Source organism: Caenorhabditis briggsae, assembly GCF_000004555.2.
Source record: "Caenorhabditis briggsae complete genome, chrII, whole genome shotgun sequence".
Taxonomy (NCBI): domain Eukaryota; kingdom Metazoa; phylum Nematoda; class Chromadorea; order Rhabditida; family Rhabditidae; genus Caenorhabditis; species Caenorhabditis briggsae.
This window is the reverse complement of record NC_013486.2, coordinates 15,835,972-15,846,476: the sequence shown is the minus strand read 5'-3', so window position 1 is coordinate 15,846,476 and position 10,505 is coordinate 15,835,972. Positions and strand designations below refer to the sequence as shown.

Genomic DNA, 10,505 nt, shown 5'->3' with positions numbered 1-10,505 from the left:
TTTCTGAATTTCTGAATTTCTGAATTTCTGAATTTCTGAATTTCTGAATTTCTGAATTTCTGAATTTCTGAATTTCTGAATTTCTGAATTTCTGAATTTCTGAATTTCTGAATTTCTGAATTTCTGAATTTCTGAATTTCTGAATTTCTGAATTTCTGAATTTCTGAATTTCTGAATTTCTGAATTTCTGAATTTCTGAATTTCTGAATTTCTGAATTTCTGAATTTCTGAATTTCTGAATTTCTGAATTTCTGAATTTCTGAATTTCTGAATTTCTGAATTTCTGAATTTCTGAATTTCTGAATTTCTGAATTTCTGAATTTCTGAATTTCTGAATTTCAACGGGTCTGTTAAATCAAAAAAAAATTTTTTTAAGTCTAATTATTGAGAACTAGCACAGAAATAATTTAAAAAGAATCTCTATAGTATACAGGTCAAAGAATGCGCACTTTCGTTTAATAAAACTCTGAAAATGTTTTGTAGGTTTTCTCTCAACGTGGCTATTTTTAAAGAAATCGCTTTCTCAACTTCCCCCATTTTTCACTAATTTCATCAAGATTCGTAAAATGTCTAGCAGGGCATTATCCAGAAAAAACTCTTAATATTAAAAACAAAGTGGGTCCTTGATGTTCAGAATCTTAACAAATTATAATTTCACAGGATTGGATGAAAATGTACTGGATATTTCTTATTTTCTGCATATGTACGGTCGCTCCCCTGTTTCTCATAGAAATGTGAGTAAAGTTTTAAAAATTACATTTCAAACACATTTTTTCATTTTTTTCCAGTTTCGTAATTCACCGTTCTACTCAACTGCCATCTGCTTACGATCCTTCTACAGCTACAATCGTTCTGCAGCTTACAATATTTCTCATTGTGCAATTCATCTGCTTTTCAATTATATTGATCGTAATTCACGATTTTGTTAGCTCGAAATTCACTGTTTACTTCATGGTGAGATTTTCAACTTTATTGATTCTCAAAACTTTGAAAATTTAGGTTTTAGCCACAATTGCTCAGATCATCACTGCGTACAATCCCTGGATATCATGGTGTTATGCAAATGCGGAAAGCGCGTTTTCAGTCATGAAATGTAATTCCAGTTTTGAAAAATTACTCAAAATTTACTTGGTTCCAGATAGCCTGATGCTTCAAGTCTTCTACCACCCAATCGGTATTCTGGTTTCCATTTTTATCCCGTGGATTTCTTTCCGCATGAGAAGCATCGATAGGGATATGAGCCATGATCTATGAAGAAGAGGAGATTGAAACGAAAAAAGTTGTGGAACCTTCAGAATTTTTTGTTTAAATAAAATATTTTATTTTTGGTTATTTTTATGATAAACTAAATTATCAAAGATATACGGATTTCCGGGTCCCAACTATTTTTTTATATTTTGACCTTCAACGTTGAGTTCAATCATCTCGATTCCTGTCAAAAAAATATCAAAAATAGCTCAACTGATAACATGTTGCTGAAATTATGACAAACATTTTACCGGTTGACAAATTTTTGATATCTCTTATAGAACTTGAGATAATTGAGCTTGAATAGAGTGGCTTTTCATCAGATTGTTTTTTCTAATTATCAGATTTGTCCAGCTACTGAATTACGTTATTTATTTCTTGGATCCTGGTGGGTTTTCCTAATATTTCGCGTTCTGGATTTCAAATTCTATGAAAAATGTATTTATAAATTTTTTAAACTTCAATTTTTTACATTCTTTGTCTCTTACAGTAACTTTTTGATCTACCCTTCTAAAAATGACCGCTCGATTTTTTATTGTTTTTCTACTCATTTTCTTTTTTCTTCAAATGTTTTTGTTTTCTGTTTGCGAGGATCAAAAAGTTCACCAGTTCTATAGATCACTGATAACCTCATCTTCTCTTATCTTTTTCTGTTTTTTTCCTGGAAATGGTTTATCTGAACCTTCGTATTTTCTCACCCGAACCGTCAATTTTGAGCTCAATTATATCAATTCCTATGAAAGATATCAATAAAGTTGTCAACTAATAAAATATTTATCATAATATCCAATATTTTATCAGTTGACAGGTTTTTGATATCTTTCATAGGACTCGAGATAAATGAGCTCAAAGTGGAAAGCACCACAACTTTACTTTTCAAAAAAGATTTTGATCAAAAAGTTCACCATTTCTAGAGATCACTGATAACCTTGTCTTCTCTTATCTCTCTTTTTCTCTTTTATTTTTCTCTGCGTCTCTTTTTCTATATTATCAGTTAGTCTCGAGGTCTGGCCTGGTCTTTTGTGTCTCCTTTTTTCCCAGTTTTGACGCAATTTTCAAATTTTCAGCTTCCTGAAAATGATCTCCAGACAAATTATCCTGAAATTCCGGACTGGAAATAATTTTCCCAAGTTTTTTGTGAGTTTTAAACCATTTTTTAATATTGAAGAATGTTCCCGATGAAAAATGAATTCTGAAATTCAAAAAAAAATTCCAGACCCCAATATTCCAAAATCGATTATTCTCCACTGATCCAGCAGACAGTTTGGTCGATAAAATGGTGTCATCGACATTCAGCCACGTGGCAAGGTGCCAGCCGGATAGTTTCAGTACACAGGAGAAGATGAGCAAGGTTTTGGCACCAAGGACCATTGATCATAGTTATCGCAAGGTACGTGGTGATTTTTTCTTTGAGCCAATTTATCTAGTTTCCTGTCAAAGGTATGAAAAAATTGTCAACTGAAAAAATATTGGTAGTATCATGGTAAACCATTTTTTAGTTGACACATTTCTGATATCTCTTATGGGAAGCGAGATAATTGAGCTTAAACTTCCTCTTGTCAGTTTGTCATCCCATTGAGCACCGACACCAACAAACAAAAAGAGTACCTGAGCGCAGCTGGAAGTGTCCGATTGGGTAAAATCCTAGAGGATCTGGATCATATGGCTGTCCACGTGGCGTATGTGCACAATTCGGATGGTGGATCTCTCGATGAGCCAATGACACTTCCACGGACAATTGTGACGGCGTCAGTTAAGAGGATCGATTTGAACAAGTAAGATTTTTTCAGATTCGCAAAGTTTGAACCGATTTATCACGGTTTCCTGGACAGATATCAAAAAGTTGTTAACTGATAATTTGTTTATCACAATATCACCAACATTTTATCAGTTGTTAAATTCTTGGTATATTGCATGGGAGCCGAAATAATTGAGCTCAAACTAGACACTAGCCGTTTCAGGGTTGACATCCATCCATCTCGAGACATCATCATTGATGGTCAAGTGACCTATGCTGGCACTAGCAGCATGCAAGTCTGCCTCAGATTGTTCCAGAACGATGAGAGCGAAAATTTAAACCACTTGCTCAAAGCCGAGTTTATTATGGTTGGTCTTAAGTTTTTTCAGGTCCCATTCCCATGTTTTCAGGTATCCCGTGATCCTCTCGATGGTACAAAAAGTGTTCGTGTACATGGGCTAACGGCTAGAACTCCAGATGAGGCGGAGACGATGCACAAAGCCAAGGAGCACTTCAGAAGACTAGGGAGCCCTGGACAACCTACAATGGAGGAGTTCCGAGTTATACATGATATGTATAATGAGCTGGTTGGGAGAAGTATGGTTCATGATGTGGCGGTTTTGTCAGTAAGTCAAGTTATTTTAATTACCGTCGACATTGAGCTCAGTTGTCTCGATTCCTGTGGAATTTATCAAAAAGTAGTCAACTGATAAATTATTTCTCATAATATCAGCAATATTTTATCAGTTCACAAAGTTTTGATAGCTCTTTTAGGAACCGAGATAATTGAGCTCAAAATGCACAGATAAGGTGGGCACAAAAACAGTATACAACACACTTTGAGCTCCATTATCTTGGTTCCTATGTGAGATATCAAAAAGTGTTCAACTGATAAGTTATTTATCATATTATCACCAATACTTTATCAGTTGACAGATTTTCAATATCTTTTATAGGAACCGATATAATTGAGCTTAAAGTGAACATATAGGGCCCTATTTTGAAATATTCCAGGAATCCGAGATGTGGATGCATAAAACGAACCTATCAGTGACTGAAATCTGCTTCCCTGAATATCAGAACATGTACGGGAAGATTTTTGGAGGATTTCTGATGAGAAAAGCGCTGGAACTCGCCCACACAAACGCCAAACTCTATTGCAAAGGACGTGTCGCGATTCGATCGATGGATCAGATTGAATTCAAGAAACCTGTTGAAATTGGACACGTTCTGCACTTTGATTCGTTCGTAACTTATACAGATGGAAAGTATATCCAGGTTAAAGTGGCTGCATCGATTTCGGATCAGCATAAATTGCCAGAATTGGCGAAACTGAATCATCCGACACTTGGAGAAGAGGTAGCCTATTTCAGTTCCTATCAAAGATGGGATGAAGTTGTCAATTAATAAACTTTTAATCATATTATCACAAACATTTTACTAGTTGACAACTTTTCTATATCTTTAACAGGAACCGAGATTATTAAGCTCAAACGTGGGGGCCCATCTTTTAAGGTAAATTGAAGTCCTCCCACTTTAAGCCGATTTATCTCGATTCCTGTCAAAGATATAAAAAAGTGGTCAACTGATAAATTGTTTATCATAATATCAGAAACGTTTTATCAATTGACATTTTTTTTGAAACCTCTCATACGAACCGAAATATTTGAGCTCAAATTTTCTAGGCCCGCGTCAACACGAACGTCTTCAACTTCACCATGGAGAGTATGGACAATCCGAATGTGTTGCGGGTGGTGCCAAAACACTATGTGCATACGACAAGCTATCTGGAGGGACGACGTCTTCTGAATAATACGTTGAAACGGATTGTGAATTAATTGGAAACTTTTTTGTATGAATGCGATCCTTTTCTTCTTTTTTCTATTTTTCTTTGTCTCAAATTTTTAAATAAAAACACAGTTTCAGTTAACTTTTGGCATTTTCAGGAGTCTGGAGCTCGGATTTCAAGTGTCGAAACACAAACAGGCCTAGATCGAAAACTTTGCATTCACAGAATTTTTTGAAAAATCCTAGTTTTTCAGGTATATGTCGACTTCTGAAAGACACCGAACTTTTTTTTCAAAAAATGTTTTTTTCGAAAAATCTGATTTTTTTTATTCCTAGCGATTTTACAGCGAAAAATCAAGCTTTCAGCTGCTTTTCAACCCAAAAATTCAAACATCGCGCGTCGACTTGTCCACGAGGAGTACAAAATGCAAAATCGATCAAAACCTTACGATTGGTTAAATTTCAATGATTTTCACTCATTTTTTTACATTTTCATTACAAAAACGGGCTCAAATAGAGTCCTACCAAACCCAAATGTACCATATTCAAAAATCCGCGAGCTTGTTTTTGACAGCTTCGGCTAAATTCAAGAGAGGTGATGGCCTAGCACCTTGTCTTTGATTCTCTTCCCACCTAATTTTGTCTGTCACCTCTTCACAATGCACACTATTTCTTGGCACCTCAATTATTGGGGGAATCAACCAATCAAGAACCAAGAATTAACTTTCAGAGATTTCCAGTCATAAAAGTATTGAACAGTTTTGAAATCTAGTTTCAAGTCTTCCTTACCAACATATATGACTGTTAGGCCAGCTATGGACAATCTATGGGCAAGCAACGGACCATCAACGAACCATCAACGGACAAGCAACGGATGGGCAAATGGAAGACAAGCAATGGGCAAGCAACGGATCATCAATCGACCCAATCAATGGATCCCATCAATGGACCATCAATGGGAAAGCTATAGGCAACCAATAGGCAAGCTATGGGCAAGCAACGGACCATCAACAGATCACACCAATGAACCCTGTTAACGGACCATCAACGGACCATCAACGGATGGGCAAATGGGAGACAAGCAATGGGCAAGCAACGGACCATCAATGGACTCAATCAATGGACCCCATCAATATACCTTATCAATGGACCCCATCAATGTACCATCAACGCGCAATGGTCTTCTGTATGGTCTTTTTTGCGGCAATTGAGTCTCTACTTTCCCAGGATCCCAAATGTGCTCAAAAATATAGGACAGGTGAATAAATACTAAATCTTAATACAGACAACATGATGACGTGTGACATAAAATCAATAAAATGTCTTCTAATTTTTTTCCCAGGGACCAAATCAACCAGAAGAATGTCCTGTCCCACTGTTCTCTTTTTTCTCCTTCTTTTCTCTTCCATACCTATTATTGATTTTTCGTCAATTTTGAAGTTTTTTCGAATTCCGATCACCTAATCACTTTATGTTTACAGGTAACCATGACCACGGCCAGTTCAAAAATCTACATTGCAAGTTATCCGAAATCGGTAACAGAAAATGTGCTGTGGAGCATTTTTGAACAGTTTGGAGAGGTCAAAAATATATTTTTGAAGGGGGGAGGCAAGAATTTTGGAATCATGGATTTTGTGGGACCGGGGTAAGTTTCATTTATGGGATTATCTATTTATTTATGGGATTATATACGTATTTTTAGGGGATTTTTGGTCATGTTGCCTATGATGGTATCTGCGGGTCTTTGAAAATTTTGAAGAGTCTAAAACAGACCCAGACTAGAAACTTTGCATTCATAGACTTTTTCGAAGACTCCTACTTTTGGCGAATTCTGAAAAAAAAAACTTTTTTTTGGTTCGTTTTTGTACTAAAATGTGAAAAAAGTCAAATAATTATTGAAATTCGACCAAGCGGATGGTTTTGATCGTTTTTAAATTTTGTACTCCTCGTGGACAAGCCGACGCGTGAAATTTGAATTTTTGAGTTACAAATCAGCTAAAAACTTGATGTTTCGGTGTAAAACCGCTAGGAATCATTAAAAACTAACATTTCAAAAACATATTTAAGATTTTATGTTTTGTACTCCTCGTGGACAAGTCAACGTTTAAATTTTGAACTTTCGGGTTAATTACAACTTAATACTTGATTTTTCTGTGTAAAATCGCTAGGAATCAGGAAAAATCGAATTTTCTAAGAAAAAGTAGATAATTGAAGATTTTGAATTTTGTACTCCTGGTGGACAAGTCGACGCTCGAAATTTGAATGTTTGAGTTACAAAACATTTGAAAGCTTGATTTTTCGGTGTAAAATCTCTAGGAATCATAAAAAAAACTAAAATTTCAAAAAAATATGATTTTATGTTTTGTACTCCTCGTGGACAAGTTAACTCTTAAAATTTGAATTTGGGGATTGAAAAAAACGTCCCGAATTTCGAATTTTTCAAGAATCCACTGAAAACACAATATATCTCATTGACCGGTACTGTATATTCTTGTCTGTCTGTAGGTCAATTTGTAAAGATGTCCACACTTTTTTTGGTCCCTTGGTCCTTTGTCCTTGGGAAGAACCAATAAACCTTCATTTTACTTGTTTTTGAAGCAAAATTTCCATGAAAAAACAGCCCTATTTTTCGAAAAGAAAGCCCAAAAAGTTCAATTATTATAATCCAAAAAAAAACCAAAATTCCGGGAAGAAAATGGTCTGTCGTCTGTCTGTTTGTCGGTTTATCCTGATTTCTGAACTTTTTGCCAGAGGACATTCAGCCAGATATTCAGTCAGAGGACAGTCAGAGGACATTCAGGACAACGTAATAATCGTATATTCAATTTCCAGAGACGCCGAAAATGTAATAAACCAATGTCTGGGCATGGAAATCGATGGGAAAAAGCTGCGCCTTGAAATCTCCAAAAGCTCGGGACCCCGAAAAAAGGGCTCCGATCCCGACGAACGCAAACCCATGGATCCATCCCTAGACCCAAAGTTTCGTGTAGTGATAAAGAACCTTCCGGAAGGTACCACAAGTCTGGAATTGAAAAATCTGATTGCACAAATCGGCTTGGAGTCGAAACATATCGTTTGGATTCCCTTACGAAATGAAGGAATAGTTTATTTTAAATGTTTGGAGGATGCTCAGAAGGCGAGAATGGCTTACAATAATTTTTGGTTTAGAAATGAAGCGGTGAGTTTTTGAGATAATACATTTTGGTCTACCGTAAAACCTCTAATAGAACGACACCCGGATCGTCCACTTTGAGCCTATATATCTCATTTTCTGTGAAAGATATCAAAAAGTGGCTAACTAGTAAAATGTTGCTGATATCCTGATAAACATTTTATCAGTTGACATCTTTTTGATATCTTTCAAAAGAAGTGAGATATATAGGCTCAAAGTGGACGATCCGGGTGTCGTTCTATTAGAGGTTTTACGGTAAATTATGGTCAAAAATTTGTGGAGCTATGAAAATACAAATTTCAGGGTAAAGAAGGCTGCCTTCTCCTTAACGAATGGTCCCCACCAGTATATATTACTTCTGCTGTAAAGGTTGAACCTCCAGAACCCCCTTCAGAATCAATCGAATCTTCCAGGGGTAATAAAAGGTTAGATTCTACTGAATATGGTTCTAAGAAAACTCAAAAACCATTCTGAAAAATTTCAGACCTTTTACTGAAAGACCGGAATCTGGAAATGATGAAAAACGAATGCGACTGGATGTTCGAGAAGCTCCTGGTCTGATTCAAAGAGATATCAAACTAGAGCCGCCGGAAGAGCCCATGGATGATCCTATAGAACCTATACCTCAGTCAACGATCCTTCAGAAGCAGCCTGTAGCTGTCCCCCAGAGTTTCAGGGAAGACGTAAGATTGAATTTTATTCAAACCCAGCTAGCTAGAGCGCCTCCGGCGCGATTTGGGATTTCTAGGTTCATAGATTCCTAGATTTCTAGATTTCTAGATTTTTAGATTCCTAGTTTCCTAGATTCCTGGATTCCAAGATTCCAAGATTTTCAGTTTTCTCGATTTCTCGATTTCTAGATTCTTAGATTCCTAATTTTCCAGATTTATTGAAGCTTGGATTTCTAGTCATATACTTCTAAATCAATCGGTTTTTTGAGGAAAAATTTCTAATATTCATTTTTTTCAGACCCAAACAACTACAGTATCCACCGACCCTTCAGTTTGTACAAAAATCACCTCCAACAAAAGAACCACCACTCACAGAAACTTCCAATCTCAAACTGATCTTTCTACCCGGCCCACGACGTCGTCTGGATCCCAAACGTACAGATGCTGCTCATGTTGCCAATGCTCTTGCTCAAATTGTGATAATCCAGCAAAAAATCCAAAAGGAAATTCCACTAATTTTGATATCGAGCACATAAAAAAGATGGGCGGCAAGGTGGTAGTTGGCGACGATGGGAAGGTAAGTTTTCAAGCTCAATTATCTTGGCTCCTAAAAGAGATATCAAGAATGTGTCAACTAATAAAACATTGGTGATATTATGATAAACAATTTAGCAGTTAACAACTTTTTGATAACTTTGATAGGAACCAAGATAAATAGATTAAAAGTTAAAATTTGAGAAATTCCATTTGATTTCCCACAGAGCTTTTAAAAATCTCCTTTTCTACTTTTATTTCCTTTTTTTCAGGAATTTCTTCAAATCCCAATGGAATTGGTCCAATTGCTGGCTTCTTTGACCTCAGTCTCTCAAATTCCAGCACCTCCAATTCCAGCACCCCGTCTAAAGCTTCCAGTACCAGAATGGCTCCAAATGCGGGATGACTCAGTTGGACAAAAACCAAAATTCAGCCTAGCGATCCGGGATAAATCTAAAAACCAGGATCCAAGAAGTTTTGATATGGAACATATAAGGAAACTAGGTGGAACACTGACCTATAGTGGTGGAAGGGTAAGTGGACTCTTAGATTTAAAAAAAAATTAGGATATAAAAAATTTTTCAGGCTAGAATTCGAATTCCAAAATCTAGTTTTAAGCCAAGGGAATGGCAAAACGCCACTGATGTAACAACTGTTGGAAAAACAGCGCCAAAAAGTCTTCAATTCGTAACAAATCCTGCTAAACAGAACCCAAAAGGATTCAATATGGATTATGTTAGAAAAATGGGAGGCAAATTGACATATCGAGATGGACAGGTATATTTGAGATCCTATAATGATTTTATAATTCTTATTCAGGCAATCATCAGTATTCCGAAGCCTACGGTGGATTCTCAGGTGCAGGCGACATCGGATTCAGCGCCACCAGTTTCTGCAACACCTCTTAAAATGGCTCAGCCTTCAAATTTAAAAAACTCAGCGCCTCTGAAACCTCTAACAACTGAATGGCAGAACGTTCCGAATGTCAATTTCGGGAAGAAAGTTCCTCATAAACTTCAGATCTGTAAAGCGTCTGAAAGAGAAAAAGAGAATCCCAATACTTTTGGTGTTGAACACATTCAAAGGTTGGGTGGCAAAATTACTTATCATGATGGAAAGGTACGCTCACTTTTTTCTCTCAATTTTTCGGTCATTTTGAAGTGGTGGCCTAACTTTTGCAAGTTGGGTTTTCTAAGCCATCATTTCAACTTGACCTAGAAAACACACAAGGGCATGTTAGGCCATTTCTAAAAAGTTGGGTTTTTTAGGCCAGCTTGGTAAAATAGTCTAGAAAAGGCCTCACCTGCCCCTGGTGTGTCTTCTTGGCCATTTCTTCATGGTGGCCTAACTTTTG

The 10,505-nt window shown here is 36.4% G+C and overlaps 3 protein-coding genes across 3 annotated transcripts in view; all 3 read left to right on the top strand.

The window, feature by feature from the left end:
- Positions 1–672: 672 nt before the first annotated feature.
- Positions 673–1,254, top strand: CBG25780 (the record flags this gene model as incomplete). The annotated part of the gene is made up of 4 exons (XM_045243171.1): positions 673–734; positions 789–954; positions 1,000–1,093; positions 1,139–1,254. The coding sequence occupies 4 exons, from the start codon at positions 673–675 to the stop codon at positions 1,252–1,254; spliced, it is 438 nt and encodes a 145-aa protein (XP_045098600.1).
- Positions 1,255–2,325: 1,071 nt separating this feature from the next.
- On the top strand, positions 2,326–4,824 carry CBG07159 (the record flags this gene model as incomplete). Its single annotated transcript, XM_045243169.1, has 6 exons — positions 2,326–2,385; positions 2,465–2,638; positions 2,812–3,023; positions 3,210–3,612; positions 4,001–4,345; positions 4,672–4,824. 6 exons carry the CDS (start codon positions 2,326–2,328, stop codon positions 4,822–4,824), a joined length of 1,347 nt encoding a protein of 448 aa, XP_045093380.1.
- Positions 4,825–6,261: 1,437 nt separating this feature from the next.
- The window catches only part of CBG25779, a gene marked incomplete at both ends in the record, with an annotated part of 6,067 nt that continues 1,823 nt past the window's right edge, over positions 6,262–10,505 (top strand). Inside the window, 8 exons of the mRNA XM_045243168.1 lie at positions 6,262–6,419; positions 7,607–7,952; positions 8,250–8,371; positions 8,431–8,629; positions 8,916–9,194; positions 9,424–9,684; positions 9,737–9,928; positions 9,971–10,270. Coding sequence (XP_045098599.1) covers positions 6,262–6,419; positions 7,607–7,952; positions 8,250–8,371; positions 8,431–8,629; positions 8,916–9,194; positions 9,424–9,684; positions 9,737–9,928; positions 9,971–10,270 — 1,857 coding nt within the window. The remainder of the gene's footprint in view (positions 6,420–7,606; positions 7,953–8,249; positions 8,372–8,430; positions 8,630–8,915; positions 9,195–9,423; positions 9,685–9,736; positions 9,929–9,970; positions 10,271–10,505) is intronic.